We start from the raw sequence: 21,766 nt of genomic DNA, 5'->3' as shown, positions 1-21,766 counted from the left end.
CTCTTTGTCTAATTGATATATTTTGGGGTACTATACAATGTGATCACTATAGATTGGACATGCATAATTGATTGTGACATGGGTTGCTTCCCTGCATAAGTCCCAGACTTTCTCGTGCTATTGCAGATTTGCAGGGAAGCTACCGGTCTCAATGAGTCCCAGACTTTCTTGTGCTATTGCAGGGAAAGCTTTCCATTCTGCATAAGTCCTATATATTCTCATGCTGGGTTATAGTTTAGAAAGAAAAAGCAGAACTTTATCCAATCCCTGGCTACAGGCAAAGCCATGTCTTGTTTAGGCGAAGTAAATTTCATCCAACCCTCACCAAAAATGTGGGATGGTTGGCAAGGATTTGGTTTTGGTTTTTACTCCTGAACTAATATTTGCTAGCCTAATTGTAACTGTTTGACATGTTCTTAATCCATACCCACATCAGTTTTAGAGAGGAAACATTATTTTGGTCACCAAAAAATGGAAGATTTGTATATTATAGTGCCTAAATACAAGAAAATGACGGAAAAAAATCTTTATTTTGAAATTTTCATCCCCTTTGAGATGTTAATCTACTAATTAATTTTATTTAGTCATAACAAGAATGAAATATCTGATTGATCTTAATATCTATACTCCCTTGATAGTTATATAATATTTCCATTTTTTTTTTTGTTTATCATAAATTTGACTTGCAAAAAAAAATCTGCAATATTCTTGAAAAAAAATTAATTCTTCTGTTATTGGAAAAAAAATAATTTTAAGAGGAGCAGAAAAATAATATTTAGCAACATTGAAAATCCCAGCCTCCAAGAGTTTTCAGTAGATGTTAAATAGGAAATGGCCGATTCAGTAAACGCATTCGGCTACTAGTGATAGCAGTAATAAGACCTACACTGCTATCACACTCTCCAATGAAGGGATAGTGGAAACGAAGACTTTCTGCTCTCCTCTTTTAGTCTCTCTGCCAACCCGTGCAGGTCCGGGTGTCAAAAGAATAGGCCTGCAGCAGCGCTAAGCTTGTCGTAAAAGGCGACTAAATAGTGCTCAGAACCCTAGCCGGTAGCTAGGTTACTCTGCTGACAGAGCAACTGCGTTGTGTGCCCCAAATGGGGAATGGAGTACCCCTGGCGTGTTACATGCTGGGGTTGTCAGGCTATAATACGGAAAACCTGACCGCAAACTATAGTGGTGCACCGTGTTGGGAAATATGTCCCGTTCCTTGCACGTTAAAAAACATACTATGGTATTCTCCCGGAGTAGGAACCATAGGGCTCCCCCACAGGAGGCTAAATTGCCCGACCCTACCCACCTCCCTATTTCCAGTTGCAATCAAAATTTCTCGACCCCATTATCCTTGTGTCCCATCCCATTTTTCATTTCATCATCATTTCATGTTCATTTTATCATCCACCTCATGTTCACCTCCTGAATATAGCTGAAATATTGCTGCTCGGGCGTTAAACCCCAACAAACAAACAAACAAACAAACTTTAGTCTCTCTGCCAAAGATTGTGATCTACCGTCTATATTCTGGATCCCTAAACTCAACAACAATCCTTACAAAGAAGGCTACATAGCTGGATCTGCAAGATGCACAGCTATTAAAGAGGGTTTCCAGTCCTATTACGACACTTGTTACTCCCGTAGTGAGATTTATTCAGTGTGGATCCTGAAAATTCGACAGATTTTCCGAAAACACTCAATTCAAATTATTATTAGAAAACAATAGCATAAAAACCTATGATTTTTCAACTTTTTATATTTCCTTCCCCATACTTATTTTAAATAGCCACTCATAAAACATCATATATCGTTGTTTCTCTGAAAAAAAGACGGTACACCTATATACAAATATGTAGTTCTTGGAAGAGATCCCTCACACTTGTAAAGAACGATTCCAAATCATTTTCCAAATACATCGAAGAAGATACTTTCAAAATGATAATACACATTTGTACAGTGAGGTGGACCCATTTATCTGATCCAAAAAAGTAACATCGTTTAGCTAGATCCATTAATCTGATTGTTCCCTATATAGATGACTAATTATCGTTAAACAATCGTAGTTTCGGGGCTCGCTTCCGTATATCGCATTTACCCCAAAGAACTTGAGATAAAGGATACTAGAGACACTATGAAGTCAGCCGTATATTTTGACTTTCACTAAGACATCGATGGTAAAAGAAAACTATTGACCAAACTATACGACAAACATGATTTCGTTCCGCATTGTCAACATGCATGTAATCTGTGTCAACATCCTTTTATCACCTGTGTATGGAGTTTTCATATCACAACTCATACGTTATGCCAGAGCTTGCCATAACTGCACAGACGTTTTGTACCGCGCTAGGCCTCTTACAATAAGGCTTCTGGAACAGGGTTACAGGATTGAGGACATCACTACAGAAGTGCAAAGTAAGCTCGTGGATTGTTACGATGTATCCAGCTGTACAATGAGATATGATTTGTTCAACGTGTCATAGTTTCTCTTCCCTCTTTCCTTTAGTCTGTACTTTACTTATTATGGGCCGGTGGGTGTTTCTAGAAAACCAGACGACGCTATCCCTATCGGTGCACCTGGTTAATTTTCCCAGATTTTAGTCCGAGTTGCCCATTTATTCTTGTTACTTTGTATGTATTATTTTATGTTCTTTGCTATGTGGGTCTGTTTGGTTTCCGGTAAAATCTTGGTTCCCTTGATTACACGAAGTGTTGTTTAGCATTATCCCTAAGTGAGTTTTTAGAAATAAACAGATATAGTTTGGTAAACAAAACATACAGGGACAATGTCCTCTGCAGCATTTCCCTTAAACAGGTTCATTCCTAAAAGTTTCACTTCTATATTTTTGGTATTGTTTTTTAATTCCTTGTACCAGTAATTATAGTTTCAATATTCATTTGAGTTTAAAAACTAGCTTTCCCAATGTGTGTTGTGAAAACAGACTGTGATATTCCATACTGTCTTTAGTCAGGCAGGATCTAAATTTTTATTACTGATGCTAAAACAAAACTTAACAGAGCCCAGTGTCATAAACAATCTCAAACTGAGATTTTCCTCAAATCTTTCCTCAACTCAAATTGCGACCAATCAGATCACTTGAGATTTGTATTTAAGGAAAAACTCAAAGATTTGAGGACAGAAAGTAATACAAAAACCATGCATATAGTTGTCTGACTCAGAATAATGCTGTGGGTGATTAAGGGGTCAGAAGATGTTTTTATTTTTTAATACATTGTTTAGATTGTTTCAGAGTTCAGAAATTTCACCAAAGGTTTCATAAATTCTGTCTTCTAGTAGTGGAAAATCAAAGTTCTATTGGACCTTTTATTTAAAAAGGGTTTCAAGGATTGAACCTGGGCAATATACTAACGGAGGATAGAGCATTGGTGATGGAGGCCATAGAATGCACCATTATTCTACCTACAAGGAAAATAACTTTAATTTTTCCAAAACTATTATCATAGAACCAAGGCTGTACAAAATATTTCTAGGTTTTCAGACCACTTTAAAAAAAAAACAAGTTGATGTGGGAGGGTGGCCTTTATTTTGTCAGAAACAAATAGATCTCTTCTGTGAAACATTTCATGATATATACTGCTCAAGCTGATAAATATGTATTATAGAGTTCATAAAACAATGCATGTGGAGGTAAAATTGTGTATCATACTCCATGGCATCAAAGCAATTTGGCATGATTTTAATCTGTCAAACTACTGCATCTAAAGCATTTTAAACCTTTCCTTCAAGCATGCAAACAATCCTGATGACAAATTTATCAAATGGAAACAGGAAAAATATCCAGCTTTTTTTATTTTTGATTTTTTTTCCAGCAGAATAAAAATCTCTAATGCAGGAGTGATTTAGGGATGAGGTGGTGCATGAGAACCTATACCATTTTTTACAGCCAAATCAGATTATGTTACTTGATATCCACTGAAGCACTAAATTGAAATTTTCCATGAATCTTAAAAAGACAGCTTCTTAAAAATATTGGTATGTTCATGTTTACCTGACCCTTCTTTTAACCAACAGGCCCCAGTGACACAAAACTTGAAAAATATGCCTAAGAATATTCTTAACATCAACAGTAACTCAAATAATCAAAGTCGTCGAAAATGATGTTAAAATTTTTTTTTCAGAATTAAGCATTTTTTTTTAGTTTTGTGATACTGGGGCCAGGTATTTGAGGTTTACCTGTTTTCTCTTTCATACATCTCCCTAGTACTGGTTCTCAGTCTGTCTATTTCTGAGTTGGTTTTAGTTCTGATCTGTTCCAGTTCCTCTTTCAGTTTGTTCTCATACTCAGTTTTGTACTGGTCCCTGTGAAATTATAATACACAATTATATCAAATGATATCATTTAAGATTTTTGAAGGCAAAAAATCATAAAGACAATCATCTCAGGATGTCTCATACAATTGTCATTCATTTATGTTAGTTTAGTTATTTCAAAATACGGATTTTTTACTTTAAATCACAATCAGAGTGGTATTGAAAAGCATAATTTTGATAATGGCAATTTTTTTTTGTTTTTTGTTTTTTTTTTTTTTTTGGTTTTTTTTTTTGTTTGTTTTTTTTTTGCATAAATCTTTCGACGGGGAACATATTCTTGGAATTGATTTTTGTAAATGAAATTTAAGATTTATAAATTATGTCGCTTTATTTGCCAAGCGTACTTACTTTGTGTAATCTGTAACTCAAGAGTTAATATATATATATATATATATATATATATATATATATATATATATATATATATATATATATATATATATATATATATATATAAGCACAGTGTGTATATGCACACTGAACATGTGCAGCTACATATTTATCAATTAGAAATAAAGGAATTTTTATGGTGCTTCATTTGGGCCTTTGTTCCTTGTTGATATGATAAATGGCATGTACTGAAATTATCCTTACTGGTATATTACTCATGCTATGTTAAAATTATATGCTCGCCAAAGTTTGTGTTCATTAGCTTAAACAAAACTACCATGTTGAACTATATTTTTTTACCAACAAGAAGCACAACATGCTCCTCAATCGAATAAGTATATTACAAGTTAAATAATTTTAATGGTGCTAGATATCGGGTATTAGAATCATGTTAACATTGTAAAAGAAATTGATATTATAAATGGCACTTTTAAGGTTTTTGCATGGATGTTGAATATGCTTGTTTTCTTCTCCAGAGTTACAGCAACATGAAGTTGACAATTGGAAACACGCTTTAAAAACGTTTGTACCGACCAGAGCATCAGCTGCTGTAAAGGAATCTATTAGGACAAATCAGTGTGTTGTTATAACAGGACCTCCTGGTTGTGGTAAAACTGTAACTGCTATCCATGTTATCCTCTATATGACTGAGTCAGAGGGATATGATTTGATGCTTGTGTGTGACATAAATGACACAATAAGATATTCAAAACCAAAAGGAAAAAAATTGCTTTTCATCGATGATATTTTTGGAAAACATTTTATTGAAGAGCATAACAGAGATTGGTGGGGAAAACAAAACCAGCGAGTTCAAATCTTATTGTCTAGAAATAAGGATTTAAAACTTATAGCCACATGTAGGTCATATGTATATAATCTAATTGATGATAGGTGTCTATTGCCTTTTATTGAAATATGTTTTCTGTCTGAAGGTATTTGTCTTAACATAAGTGAAAGGCGAAGTATTGGACATTCTTATATCGGTGATGAAATTAATGGGCTAGGTGATAAGGTACTTATGGAATTCGATTTTTTTCCAGAACTATGTTATTATTGTAGTGTAAAAACAGCAGGTGGATTTGAAGAGGTTGTAAATCCTCGCATGTATATAAAGTATGAAATAGACCAATTGTTCAAACACTTGGATATCAATTTCATAATATTTTCAATGATAGTTATTTTAGGCAATTCAATCAAAATTGACCTACTCACAAACGAAAATCATAAGGATAATGATAAGCTAAATTTTTTGTTTCGTGAAGTTGGTCTTAAATCAGCTCCTAGTAAACAATTACTTTTAAAGTACTTGGTGTCATTGAAAGGTTCCTTTGTAGTTGAAAAAAACACAATGTATAAATTCAAAAGTGAAAAATTATTCAATGGTATAACATTTTGTATTAGTAAATATATTATGAAATCATTACTTAAGTATGGGAAATGGTCAGTTTTAAAGGACAGATTTACACTTGATCAATTTAGTAAATATAGAGCAACAAATCAATGTGTATCAATTCCACCACGTTTTGATCAACTCTACTTCGATCGTTTGTTAATGGATATAAAGTCAGGATTATTTTGGGATGTATTCTTGGACACCAACAATAATCTCCCAGAATTTAGAAACCTATTTCTAGACTATCTACGTGACAATTTTACTTGTAAAGATTTTAAAGAGGACACAAACAAGTCCACTGTATTACATGCTGTGGCTGATCAAGGATATGACGATTATGTTAAGTTTTTTGCTGATTTGGACCGGTCGAGGGTAAACATGAAGGATAATAATGAAAATACCCCTCTTCATCTTGCAGCAATTAAAGGACACAAAGCTGTGGTTGAAGTATTGTTAAAAAGGAATGGATTTTTTGATGCAACGAATAAAAAAGGAAATACACCGTTACATCTTGCATGTGCAGGAGGTTATGTTGAAACAGTTGTATCTCTCTTGTCAAAGAAAGCCGCAATTAAACAAAACCCTTTTACTTTAGATACAGCGCTGCACTTGGTTTGTAATAATGGACACATAAATTTAGCTTTAATATTATTGCAAAAAAATGCGAAAGTAAATGTTTCTGATCAGAAAGGTCTAAAACCATTACATTTAGCATGTCGGAAAGGACATATTGAAATATGTAAGTTACTTCTGTCCCATGATGCAAATATCGATTGTGTAGATAACAAAAGAAGAACTGCATTATATCATGCATGTGAATTGAACAAATTAGATGTTGTTAAACTTCTTCTCGAACAAAAAGCAAATCCTAATATAGATACATTAGATGGGAAAAAAAATCCTATTCACATTGTATGTGAAAAGGGTTATTTAGAAATCACAACGGAACTGTTGAAAAAAAATGTTATGGTTGACAAAGGTGATGAGAAAGGCAATACTCCGTTATATCTTGCAGCAATGAACGGACATTCAGAAATAGTGAACCTTTTGCTTTTGAAACATGCTGATATTAACTTTTGTAATAATGGGATGAATTCACCTCTTCATGCTGCAACTAGTCGTGGACACACTGATGTCGTAAAATGTTTGCTTGAATACAACGCAGACAAAAACTGTGTAAACAAGGAAACACATACCCCGCTTCATATTGCATGTCAAAAAAGACATACAGATATTGTTGAACTTTTGTTAAAACGCAAAGATGTAGAAGGGGAAAATGTAAATACCTCACAAAAAGTTACTGCTTTGAATATGAAAGATAAATACGGAAGAACACCGCTACATATTGCATGTGAGAACGGACACATTCCTATACTGAAGTTACTTTTAGATCAAGGTGTAAACACGGAGTGCCTTGACAGTGATGGTTTGAATGCAATTTACATTGCATGTCGGGAAGGATTCTCCGACATATTACGGCTGTTATTAAAACATACCACTAATGTGAACACTACAGACAGGGATTTATGGACTCCACTATACGTTGCATGCTATGAGAACAGAACCGACATTGTTAAAATACTAATAGAGAATAATGCTGATGTAAAGAAGGCCAATAAAGATGGCGAGACACCACTCCATCAAATTGCCACTTCTGGGAATGATTCACTTACCAAATTATTGGTTACTTGTGGTGCCAATATTAATCAGAAGAATAATTTAGTAGAAACACCTCTGTGGAAAAGTGCCATAAATTGACATAAATCCGTAACGCAATATTTAGTTCAACATGGTGCTGAAACTGACGTCAGTGATTGTTTTGGAAACAGCCTTGAAACTGTGGTTAGAAGAATTAATAACGACGACCATGTTGAAATAGTTGATATATTGTTAGGGGAAAATGAAAGTGCTCTTTGATATATGTGCGCTATGCTTTTTTGTATTGAAAGGACGTGTTAGTCAACTGCCACTATTTTTAGGGGATTCCACCATGAGAGCTTCTAAGGTAACGTTTCTTGAGAGCAATTTCTACCTGCACTTAGAGATCGGCGGTAAAGGAAAAATATTGACCAAACATTAAGACAAACGTGATGACTTTTCATTTAGAATTCTCCACTTTCCTTTAACCTGTGGCAACATCGCTACAGCACCTGCGTATGGAGTTTTCATATCACAACTCATACGTTATGCCAGAGCTTACCGTAACTATGCAGGCTTTTTGTATCGCGCTAGACTTCATACAACTAGGCTTCTGGAACAGGGTTATGTTGCTACAAGATTGAAGTCATCACTACAGAAGTTTTATGGCCGTCATCATAAACTCGTGGATCGTGGCGACGCATCCATCTGCACCTTGAAGACTGATTTATTGAACGGGTCTTAGTTTTCGTTTCCTCTTTCGTATACCCCAGACTTTTTGTGAGCAACTCGGTGAGTGTTTCTAGAAAAGCTGAGGACGATTACCCTGCCGGTAAACCTGTTCCATGTTCCTAGTTTTTAATGGAGTCCTAGTTGCTCATTTACTTCTGTTACTTCATTATTTCAGTTACTTCATGTTCTTTGTTGTGTTTGTCTGTTGTCCATGTCTGTCTTTGTCCCTGGATTACATTCGTTTGATTTCCGCTAGAATTTTGGTTCCATTGATTGTAAACTCTTCCATTTATAACTTAACTTCATTGTATCTTACCTTTAAAATACCAAAAAAATCGAGATAAATTTGAAAACCCATTAAAAGGCTTTATAGAATTGTTATGCCTAAGTAATCTTTAAAAAAACCTCGAGCATTTTAAAATGTTGGCATGTATCAAAACAGACTTGCATTTATTACAATTTTAAACTAGAAAACTTTGAAGCAAGTGTAAACATATTTTTTTTTTTTTTTTTTTTTTGGGGGGGGGGGGGATCTATCGGTTTATGCCTGGAACTTCTCTACTGCTTTTGAACACTACACAAAAATATAGTCCAAATGAAATTACTTTTATATAACTCAGTACGTCTTTAATGACCTTTTTAATATGTTTCTGACAATTATTCAGCTTGATAATATTCTATTACTTCTGGGGAAAAAATGAAGACCTGGTCTTTAAATAAACTGAAAATTTGAGGGACTCCTTTTTCGATGTTTAGTAATAAATTAGCATTAAGGGAATGAAATTCCTGTAGTAATGTGTCGGAAGTATTAAATGTGCTAAGCATTTTCCACTGCATACAATATCAGTAAAAAAAAACGCTTATCAAGGAGTTATCAAGGTTATCAAAGTTTTGTAACTCCTTGATCTTATCTTTTATGTTTAATAAACAGAAAGTTAAAAAAGCAGTAAAATTTGCGGGAAAATTCAAATTGCTGAAAGTGTCTATTTTTGAAAGTCTTATATTGATGAAGAAAATTATATTTTAAAGCTGAACTATATGTAAGTTCTGTTTGAGTGTAATTACACTGTAGGATAATACTGTTTTGTAGAACGTCTGAATTTGATTGTAAATAAATTGTTGGACAGTTTTTTTAAGAATTGGGAAAAAGGTGATACAAAACAAAATTTGCAAATGTTTGTGAAGTTCGACACTGTTTAAATGTCGATTACAGTTTATACTTGGAACATCAGAAATAAATTTTATTGATTGACATTCAGTTTAGACATGTTATAATATATCATAATAATATGGGAAATGCCCATGTATGATTATATTATATTATATTATATTATATTATATTATATTATAGTTTTATTTTACGTCATGTAATCTTTGAATTTTGTTCATGCTACAATTTGCACAAGAATCCAAAAGCCCCACTGCTAACAGCACTTTGATTTTGAATACGTGAAAAGTACCGCCATTGTTATAAACTTGAAATTAATGCAAAATAGCTTTGTAGAGAAAAATTAAAAATGAAATGCATATTTTTACTCCTAAAGGTAATCATATAAATACAATAAAAGTTTTTACTTCCTTTGATGATATTTTAAAAAATAATAAGGAATAATTCAGAAGGCAAGTAAAACAGCTATATGTAGCATTGATAGAAGAACAGAAGAAATTGATCAAATACTCAACTCCGACCGTTTGATGTTAAGGTAGTCCCAAAATACACTGTTATATAAGTGTTGTGTAATGACAATGTACAATGTAATGATGTGCAACCTCTTTTGTTCAATATGTTATAAGATTGTTTTGCAAGAGTAATCAAGGGAACCAAGGTTATAGCGGTAGTCAAAAGAATGCTATCCAGGGACAAAGACCAGACATGGAAAACAGACATGCAGACGTACTCTTTGCTCTATTGTTAATGGAGAACTTGGCAAGTATCCTATTGATATGCTGTTGATCCATGTTGTAGTAATTACCCTTTTGGTGTTTTTGATGTTATCACTTTCAAAAATCGTCTCCTCAGAATCTTCTGTGCTGTAATCAATTAACGAAAGTTGGTATGTTCACCATCAGATGGATTAATGTCGACATTTTCAAAATAATAAGAAACAGATTTTTATATGGTTTTTCACCTGTACAACTTTGAAAGTCTTCTCTGAAATCATGAGACAAAATTTAAAGAAAGTATGACAGTTTGCATAATTTTTTAAGGGTATTTTGCACAAACTGATCATTTGAATTTTATATTTTTCATTGGTTAAACAAAAAAAACATGGCCGCCGTTACTAGAAATAGAATATAGAGGGTCAATATATATTTTTTTGCAATAATTCAAAAACTGTTAAATATAGCAAAATTCTGATGGAGAGTAGCATTGTTCACCACCAAAAGAAGGACTTGTGCCGAAATTTTCAAAGTGATTCGTCGTCCGATGTAAGGATAATGACCTCTGAAATAGATTTTTTCTATCGTTCTTCACCCTTACAAATTCAAAAATCTTTTCTGAAACCGTGGGACAAAATTTATAAAAAGTTGGCATAATTGTTTTTTAGGAAATTCAGCACAAACTGATCATATAATTCTTTTTTCATCGGCCAAAAATCATGACTGTTGTTACTAAAAATAGAACATTGGGATCAAAATGCTTTTTTTGCTTTTTTTCCCTCAACTTCAGAATTATATAAACATAACAATTGAGTTGTCTACCAGTTTTGATTTTTTAGGCCATTTTCGGACCATTTTCGCCAGTTGATCGAATTTCAGTGATTCTTGGATTCTTCAAGTAACATTGTGATTTCAATTGGATGGTTACGACGATAGTTTGTTCTGGTTGGTCATTTTCTCGCTATCTTTTGTTCTTGCTTTGATTTCAATGATACTTGGTTTAGTTAGTAAACATTGTCTCCTGAATTGAAAGATGGTGACGGAAATGTTGTATAGCCAAGGTTTAACTTTATTTTATGTTTTTTTTAAGCAAATGCATTCTGGGCAAATGACCTCTCAGAGCCAGTGGAATAAAACGGCATAGCGGTAGTCCTGCTCAATTTTTTCAGAGGTTCTTAAACACTTAAAAGGCAGTTCCAACATTTTACAGTGCCTTAGGTACTCGTTTGAACTGACAGCATTCATTAATATACTAAGATAATTGGAAATGGTTTGCTAGGTGCGCAATTCAGATTTTGAGAGCCTTTTGTTTACTGTAACTTGTTCTGAACCAGGGACATTTTAGTCTTTATCTGAATGATGTTGCAACTAATCCAAATACATTGAAATTTCGTCAATGTGAATGTGTAACCGTGGAAAATATGAATTTGACCATTTGCACCATCGGATTTGGGTAAAAGACAAGATTTTCAATATCACATTGGTAAATTGAGTTATAATGTCATTAAAATTCACTGATATTGAACTTTTCAAGAGAAAATAACTGCCGAAATCTTCATTTGTCTTACATTCTTTTTTAGTGTATTAGAGCAAATTTTAGTATCAAATAATTGTCTTTTCCAGTAGAGAAGGTATCCATGAATTAAATTTTATTGTCATATCGGTGGTTTTTTTTTTAACACGCATGTTTCCGATGTTTCCCTTTTTGCTTGATTTGTACAAAAACTTGCGTTTAAAGTTGCAAGGTTTGGTAAAAAAGTAGTTTTTCAATCGTCCCAGTACTGTCTTTGTTCATACGCCATTATTTTTTGCCAAGCTGATTTCAATGACTCACAATATTGTCTATTTATTTTTTCTTGTGTATACATTATATTATTGCTTATGTTCACATACTTTTACCTTAAGAAATAAAACTTCAAAGTGCAAGACTTTTTTCTTGATCTTAATTCAGCAAACAAACTTAAAAAATTAAGCTAGAATGTGGAAAACGAACTGCCGAAATAAACTTCTCAACTAAGACAACATCCGAAAAATGGCAATATTAATATCACAGGTCATTATGGAATTTGAAAGAAAATATATCAGTATGCAAAATTCAATTTTCAGCCCTATGTTATCCTATTACCGGTAATGCATGTTTGAAATTTAAAAATACGGATCGCCAACGACTTCCAGAAGATAAATCACTTTCAAAGACAACATTTATGTAAATAATTAGATTGTTCAGTAGCTTTACATTACATATAGATAACACTCCCTTCATCTAATTATCTAATTACCTTTTTTCCACCTACTCCATGCATGTTTTCATCCTGTGGTAGTGTCTAAGTGCCTGATATTTTATAAAACATAGTATTTGGCTGTTAGTTTTGGAAAGGCACCTATGATATTTACTAAAACTCAGTAATATTTTTTTCAGTATGTTACCATGCCTACTGGATTTTATAAGAATAATCACTAAATTAATTATAAATGACTTAAACCTCCACACACCAAGGATTTAAAAAATATGTACTTTTTTATGACGAAACACTAGTAATTTCTGTGTGGACTGCCTCAAAACAGCTTTATTTCAACAAAATGAAACCAAATTTTCAGAAATGACCTAACTGCATTGTACTACCTTATTCGTAGATTAGTAATTGTCAGGTTTGTTTGTTTGTTTGTTGGGGTTTAACGTCCGAGCGAACGTCCTATATTCAGACAATGAACATGAAATGGATGATAAAATGAACATGAAATGAAAAAAAAAGGATGGGTCACAAGGATAATAGGGTCGACATATTTTGATTGCCACTGGAAAAAGGGGAATGGGTAAGGTCGGGGATTTAGCCTCCTGTGGCGGAGCGCAAAGGTTCCTACTCCTATCGAATACCACAGCAGGGTTCTTTAACGTGCAAGGAACGTAGCATCTTTCCCAACACGGTGCACCACTATGGTTTGCAGTCAGGGTCTTGTACGGTTACTTCCGAATAAGTGCGTACTTACACGGTTACATTACGATTTTGCTAAGGATAGAGCACGATGTTCTACGAATGGGTAACGGAAAGGTACGACCCAATTACGTTGAATTTCTGATTGATAAGGATCAGACAAGTTTCCCAAGAAGTTTTACGGTTTACTACTTGTGTAGTACGTTAAATCCCGATAAAAGACGGATTATAACGGTCCAGTGTAAGCTCAATGGAGCACTGTCATAAGAACATGACAACACTTGCAGGCATCAAACTGTCACCAAAATGACATCAAAATGACACCAGAATTTTGTATAAATATCCTGCACATGTAGTGCCAAAGGTATTTATTTGTCTTGTCGTAGATACATTAGGTCATCAGTCCTAACTAAACGATTAACAACTCATATTTGCAGTTAGTTGGCTTGGTCTTGATATTGATAAGACTCGAAATGCAAGAACAGTGATTGAGCTTCTTGATGACACATGTAGGGAGGGACGGAGGCAGAGGAGATGGTGGACTAGGGACTGGCCTCTCCGAAGACCTATCAATGGGCAGTACGAGACCCTAATGGCTGAAATTATATTAGAAAATCCAGGGCATTTAAGAACTTTGTGCAGATAGACCCATACATGTTTCAGGAACTTCTTCATGTTATTGGTCCTAGGATTACTAAGAATAACACCTGCAATAGGCAGTCCATCGATCCTGGATTTAGACTATCGATCACATTGAGATATTTGGCTACAAGGAACAGTTACCGAACATTGATGTATGGTTTTTTAATTGATCACAACACAATAAGTGGTATTGTTCGAGATATTTGCGAGGCAATTGTTTCAATGGGTGCCGAGGAGTATAACCAGACCCCTACTGACCCTGAACAATGGCTGCCTATAGCTGAGCAGTTTCAAGCGAGATGTCAGTTTCTCCATACACTTGGTGCTCTGTATGGCAAACATGTAGCCATATGGTGTCTTCCGAAGTGAGGTTCCCTTTACTACAATTACAAAGGATATCATTCAGTAGTAGTTCTGATGGCCCTCGTCGACGTCGATTACAAATTTCGATGGGTGAATATTGGTGCTTAAGGTGGATGCTCTGACGCTCAGATTTAGAATCAATGTGATTTGAAGAAAGTTATTGAAAAGGGATTAATTGGCATGCCAGCTGCATCACCTCTGCTGGATTTTCCGTACTTAATCGTATCAGAACGTGGTTTTCCGTAATGGCCCTTACCTATATCGTAACAACAAATTGTGTCACCCTAGCGAATACGTCCTGGCACCTATCCATCCGTATTTAACCGTGTTATGACCCTATTGTAGTACGTCAGTCCGTATCAATTATAGCCATTTTCCCGGAATGTTGTTTATGGGTCCGTCCAAATCCGTAGTCCCACCGTCCTTCAATCGTATTGGATCCGTTTCGAACGACGCAGCACTTTGGAACATCACGAGGCACTACGACAAACCCAAGAAATATGTAGAAATCATCAGCAATACACATCAAAGCATGAAAAGTTTCCAGTCATGACATGAGTATGTCTCCGTTGTATCCGTTCACTTTGTTTGTTCTTGTAAGCAATTGATTGGATCATGAAAGAAAGTATTAACAACAGAAGGAACGGAATCCAGTGAACCCTCTTGGACCAGCTCGACGATATAGTCTTTGCCGACGATTTTGCCATACTTTTACACAAGCAATGCCACATACAGAAAAAAAACATCAATACTGGAAGAAACAGCTGACAATTGCAAAATTGGCCTAAAAATAAACAAGGACAAAAAGGTAATGAAGATTTAGATCCAATAAAGCTAGATGGTGGACATATAGAAGAATTAGAATGGTTCACTTAACTTGGCAATTAAGTCAACACCATTTGCGTCACAGATAAAGACATCAAAGTAAGAGTATGCGAAACAAGAACGGTATTTAAGCTCTTGAAAAAAGTATGGAACGACAGTGAGATTAGCAAAAACACCAAATTCAAGATCTTCAACTCCAATGTAAAAGCCGTTCTCTTATACGGGACATAAACCTGGCGAACAACAGTAGCATCAGGCAATACCTTCCAGTCATTCATCAGCAGATACCTTCGTAGGACTTTTAACATCTACTGGCTAAATTGACAAGGATCTCTGGGAAATAACATACCAACTATCCCTCCGTTGCAGATCAAGAGGCGGAAGTGAACCTGGATAGGACACCAACTCCAACATGATCCAGGAAACATAACGAGACAGGCACTTCGTTGTAATCCATAGAGGAAAAGAAAACAAGGACGATCAAGAAACAGTTGGAAAAAATCTGTCGAAGATGAGACAACATCAGCAGGCTACAGTTGGCCGTCCATCCTGCAGCAAGCCCAGAACAGAGTGAGATAGAGGCAGATTGTCAGTAGCCTATGCTACGTGCAAGAGTAAACAGGCATAATTCAAGTAAGTCAAAACATGCATTATAACAAATCGATAACGACAAAAATAGATCGACAAATATTTTATTTTCTCATTAAGTTAAAATCATTGTCAATGAGAATAAATAAGCATCAAAGTATGAAGCACTGACATAAATCGTTAACTTATTTATTTCATTCTTTTTTCTAACTATCAAAAGATTAAAAAAGGCCGTCAAAATGGGCTCACTTTAGTTTACACATATTCAACTTCACATAAGAAAGTACAGAAAAATACTCTTCAATATCATTATAATAATGGACACACTTTTTTAATGTTTTTTTTTTCTAAAATTCCATAGATCTTCAACGATACAAAATATCTTAAATGTGTAAGCTATATTTAACAAACGGACAACATATGCGTGATTTAAATGTTCATTTTGACACAATCAGTAATTTAAATATGATGCGATTCCAATACGACAATCGTAGAGACACGGGGCTACCGCATCTCAACTAAGGATCTTTGAACTTGTAGCAAGTTACAAATCAAGTCATATAATCATGTCAAGTGTCACACAATTTACTCTTTGAAACAAATATATTGCCATTCCTTTTGCAACGTTACAACATTTACAACATAAGGTCAGAATATCTTGAAAATGAAGGACGAGGAACCAATTTGAAAATCGTTAATAAAACAGTAATTACTTTTTTTTCGTAAGCAGCCTCATCGATAACTTAATATCATAGCAGACGGAAGAGAAAAACAAAAACAATCCTATGTTGGAGAGATCTTAATAAGATACATCAAGATATAAAAAAAACAAGACACCAGACAATGTTACTTGTCAACTTGAACTTCCAAATAAGGTTCTGATGGGTAAGCGTGTTTTCAAAACCAGCGGCAGCAAATGCATTGCCAGTGTGTTAAATCCAGTCAAACTTTAGCGAAATTATTTTTAAAACTCAGCAACCACTGGTGCAAATCATACTTTTGCGTTTTCTAGCTAATTTTGGATTAGTAAAATACAGTTTAAAATTGGAACATTCAATATAACAGATACAAAATCAATAAGAAATCTAATACAATTGACATCTCTACTTTCGATTGTTGCATTATTAACTTCAACTTGATAAATTCATTTTTATTCTTAATTTAATCTATATCAAAACGATTTGCCACACATAAGAGTACTTCATATAAAACCAGTTCGGCATTTTTTTTCATATAAATCTTTTATTAATTGTATCTGTTGAAGAACTACCTCGGTTACAGGAAGGTCGTTAAGGTTATGTAATTAACTGCATCAAAGTGTCAAAACCATCGACATCCTACTAAGTTCAGTAATCAGTATTTCACAATGTGGGTGACCTTAACGTTCTTATAAAGATAAACTCTACAAATGTCTACAAAACCTAATTTAGCTAAAATTATTAAATTATATATATATTTTTTTTCATACAGATTACTGGTTCATTTAATTCATTTTTTTAAACTATATTACGATGTATTTTATTGTTATGGCCCTTATTTATATTTACGACATGATCATGAAATGTAGGCATAATTTGTTTTGTTTTATAACTTGTATTTGAGTCAGATACAAGTTTAAGTGTTCGGATTATTTATACGCACAACATATCAACACATCTATTTACTAATTGTATCCTATATGCAACTGTTGATCAAACAAATCATGCACTTTGTAATTAATAAATGATATTCACATGGGAAATAAACGTGATTTATAATGATAAAAAATATATGCAAAATTTCAAATTTTTTTTCAATGTGTAATTCATTCACATCTAATATTCAGGCGTCTCAATGTAGAATTGAAAATACGACATCATAAAAGGCTTTACATGTCTCTAGAAGTTCTCCATTGGATTTGTATGACAATATATAAAGTAAAGGTATTCAATGTGCAGCAATGGCAAGGTGCTGTGATTTGTTCAAATTAGAGTAAATTATTATTTCATCCTTTGCAAAGTTGTACTGTCTATTCAATATTATAACTTTTCATAAATCTAATAGGTTTATCAGGCTTACACATTTTATTTGAACAAAGTTGTTAAGTATACGTTAAGTCATACATTAACTATTGACCTGTCAAATGTCTAGTGACAAATATTATACACATATTGCCTGCACTAGAGGATAATTCACCAGAGAAGTGTTCACATGAGGTAGATATATATTCCGAGTGAGTTTCTTTGTGTAAAACTCCCTGCCGCAGGCAATATGTGTTATATTATACTGAAAACCCTTCTTAAAACATTCTTCAAACTTTTATGTGCATATGTTAATGGAATTATGTGAAATTAAACCCTGGTGTAAATGTTGAAGATTCTCAGATATGATGAATATCTTGTTATATATTATGAACAGCTCACGCAAAAGCTTTATCTACCGATTTAAGATCAAATACCTACATGTAAGGGTTAACAAGCTTACCTTGATGTTTTTTAGCTACAGAAGTATATTTATACCCCAATTCACAATACAAGACATAAACAGTGAATCCTGACATACCTGAGCAGATAGCGGAATCGTGATCAGCCTAAAGTGAAATCTAACATTAGTAAGCTTTCATGTGGTTTTTAGAAATAAATTTGGAGGATTATATTTATCTACATTTTCACAGATTCATAGGGCAGAACCAGCCTAAGTCCCCATCTTTTGCTCGAAACTTTGATTTGACATAAAGAAACCTCGGTACGTTTGGTCGTTTACCTTAAATCCTAGAAACATAATTATTTTTGTTTCGTCTGAAATATACGAAAAAGAAATTAATATTGTTTTAGACTGTCTGATGTTAGTGCATTAAGGTGCAAGGGCATTAGGCTATGATTATTTCCCAAAAATCAACTTCGCAATTATTGCATACAAATTCTTCAAAACAAATGAAATACACAGACATCTTAGTTGTTGCTTTTTTTTTAGTTGTCTTTCTTTTTGCTTCTTTGTTTTTTTTGGTTTTTTTGGTTTTTTTTGTTTTTTGTTTTTTTGTTTTTTTTTTTTTTTTTTTTTTTTTTTTTTTTTTTTTTTTTTTTTTTTTTTTTTTTTGTTTTTTATTATTTTTTTAATTTTGCTTTTTTTTTTGGGGGGGGGGGGGGGGTGGTGGTTTTACACTAAACATACACTGTAAAACGAAGTTCCAATTTAACTTTTTACTAACTATAATAAACAACAATGCCGTTAAATACTTTGTAATATTGTTTTGATATTCAGAACGATTTCCGTTTAAATAAACCAATGGCACCAGATAAGATATAATCAGAGGAAAAGTAAAATAAAAGCAGTTAACACACATATTTGAAAATTTGAATCTTTATTTTGATACATTTTTAAGCAATGTAGAAAGGGAATACGATTTTCCTTAATTTTTCAGATAACACATAATTGATCCAAATAATTGTGCGATACGTGATTGGACTAGTACCATGGGACATTAGGGCGTGCAGAGTTGTTATTTGTAAGGCATGCGTTGTTTCCGAACGAAGCTTTGATTCACGTATAAGTATAAAATTATCATGAAACAATAACGAGAACGTTAGAACATGTATGAACCTTTTGTAATAATTATTACGCTGTGGGTTTACAGTGTTTCCTAACATTATTTTTGTTTTTTTGTTTTTGTTTGTTTCCGTCAGTAGACATAATAGTCAACAATAAGATTATCATACGTCTATTCGACAATTGCACTGAATTGAGTAACTTGTGAAAGAATAATCAAGGAAACAAAGATATTAGCGGAAATTTAAAAAAATGTAATCCAGGGACAATGACCAAACATGATGAACAAACATATACAACAAAGAACATTATATACCAAAAAGTACATACAATGTAACAAAAGTAAATAAGCAACTTGGCAAATACGAAAGTACAAATCATAAATGATACTATTATTGTGTATTTTGTGTATTGTTTGAAAGTTGCATTTACTGATTGAAACACTGCAATAATAACTAGTAATAAAATTAATCCTCAGTCTTTTCTAGCAAAAAAACATGAATGAATAAATGAACATTTTGTAATCGGACGGAAATCTATAAGTACTAAATAAGTGTAATACTTGATATCCACTCAACACTTAATAAACAAAAACCCGTATCATCCCCGCTAAGAAGACAACTTGATTATTTATCAAATATACAGGTCGTGTTATATTGATATATCGAACTGCTGTATCAAAAACCATGTGAACATTTCTACGTAAATATATCAAATAAAAATAGATTAACAAACTACCATGATCATTTGAGTTCCATTTGCGGTTATCAGTAAAAATGAGGAAAAATACAGAAGTTAACCACTGTACAAAGAAAAATGAAAAGTCTTTACATGTAAAAGAAGACATAGGATACCTAAGTTTCAAGAATTAAGAAATGTGCAGACAAAGCACCATCGTAAAAACATTGATGTTAGAAAATTCAACTGATCGATGATCAGTTAAATTTTCTATGACGAATTATCTAAGATTATAATGTATATATTTCAAAAATAGAATCAGGTTTTTATAGATTTTAATATGAAGAAGACTACATTTAAAAAGAAAATATGCCTTGAATAATACAAATTCAGTTTGATAGCTTTAAGTAATATATTGCTACTAATAACTGCGTGTGTTATTTGTTTAAATAAATCAGCTGAAACATACATAAAGTAATTTTCATTGAACGTGTATGTAAAAAACAATTACTCAGCATTAAAAAACAAAACAATACCAATAAAGGCTTAAAAACTCTTATGGAAACATTTGAGTTATATCCTCCAGCTCATAATCCGCATTTAAACCCTTTTACTTGCATATTTAGACATGGAGAGAGAGTACCGCGTGGTGCCGACATTTTATTTATATTGTTTAAAAATTGCTAGTGATAAGACGAAAAGGTCTCACTGAAAAAAGTACAGGCATAATTTTGTTTAAAAAAATGTTAAATAAGCTATTGAAACACGAATAAAAAATTGACATGAAAGTTTATTCACAACCTTATTACCGCTTTATATGGCTCTATGTGGCACAAACTGTGTATAAATTTCATAGGTTTTATTCAAAAATTCTTAAAATTTGAGCATGGGCAGGTCCGTCAGATTGATTTGTAGCGTCAAGTCTTTATTTACGTCAAGAAGTGAACTCACTTACTCTAAGCACGCAAAAGAATGCTAAATAAAGTGAAGGAAGTCCTGAAAAAATGTAGATTCGTACTCACTTGAAAACACGCTTTGGAGAACCTTAATTCTTTTTTTTTCTAATATTGAAAATTTGATCGGGGCCTTGCTTTCTTTGTGTAAATTTTGTCCTTAGATTCGCCAAGTATGGTCTAACGAATAATTTTTTTTTTCTAAACAAAACTACAACAACAACACCAAATGAACATTAAAGATCAGGAAAGAATGAATAGGTTATGTAATTAACTGCATCAAAGTGTCAAAACCATCGACGTCCTACCAAGTTCAGTAATCGGTATTTCACAATGTGGGTGACCTTAACGTTCTTATAAAGATAAACTCTACAAATGTCTACAAAACCTAATTTAGCTAAAATTATTAAATTATATATATATTTTTTTTCATACAGATTACTGGTTCATTTAATTCATTTTTTTTAAACTATATTACGATGTATTTTATTGTTATGGCCCTTATTTATATTTACGACATGATCATGAAATGTAGGCATAATTTGTTTTGTTTTATAACTTGTATTTGAGTCAGATACAAGTTTAAGTGTTCGGATTATTTATACGCACAACATATCAACACATCTATTTACTAATTGTATCCTATATGCAACTGTTGATCAAACAAATCATGCACTTTGTAATTAATAAATGATATTCACATGGGAAATAAACGTGATTTATAATGATAAAAAATATATGCAAAATTTCAAATTTTTTTTCAATGTGTAATTCATTCACATCTAATATTCAAGCGTCTCAATGTAGAATTGAAAATACGACATCATAAAAGGCTTTACATGTATCTAGAAGTTCTCCATTGGATTTGTATGACAATATATAAAGTAAAGGTATT

The 21,766-nt window shown here is 33.1% G+C and overlaps 1 protein-coding gene across 3 annotated transcripts in view; it reads left to right on the top strand.

The window, feature by feature from the left end:
* Positions 1 to 12,290, top strand: part of LOC148604487 (uncharacterized) — a 44,225-nt gene extending 31,935 nt beyond the window's left edge. For all 3 annotated transcript variants that reach the window (XM_088550947.1, XM_088550946.1, XM_088550945.1), the window contains one exon: positions 5,197 to 12,290. In XM_088550947.1, the coding sequence (XP_088407073.1) occupies positions 5,197 to 7,871 (2,675 nt within the window). In that variant the 3' untranslated portion in view covers positions 7,872 to 12,290. The remainder of the gene's footprint in view (positions 1 to 5,196) is intronic.
* The last annotated feature ends 9,476 nt before the right edge of the window (positions 12,291 to 21,766 follow it).

The sequence above is a fragment of the Perna viridis genome, chromosome 10, assembly GCF_037379345.1.
Source record: "Perna viridis isolate PV_CMFRI_1.1 ecotype Kerala chromosome 10, ASM3737934v1, whole genome shotgun sequence".
In the NCBI taxonomy this organism is placed as follows: Eukaryota; Metazoa; Mollusca; class Bivalvia; order Mytilida; family Mytilidae; genus Perna; species Perna viridis.
This window is presented reverse-complemented; position numbering and strand designations above follow the sequence as displayed.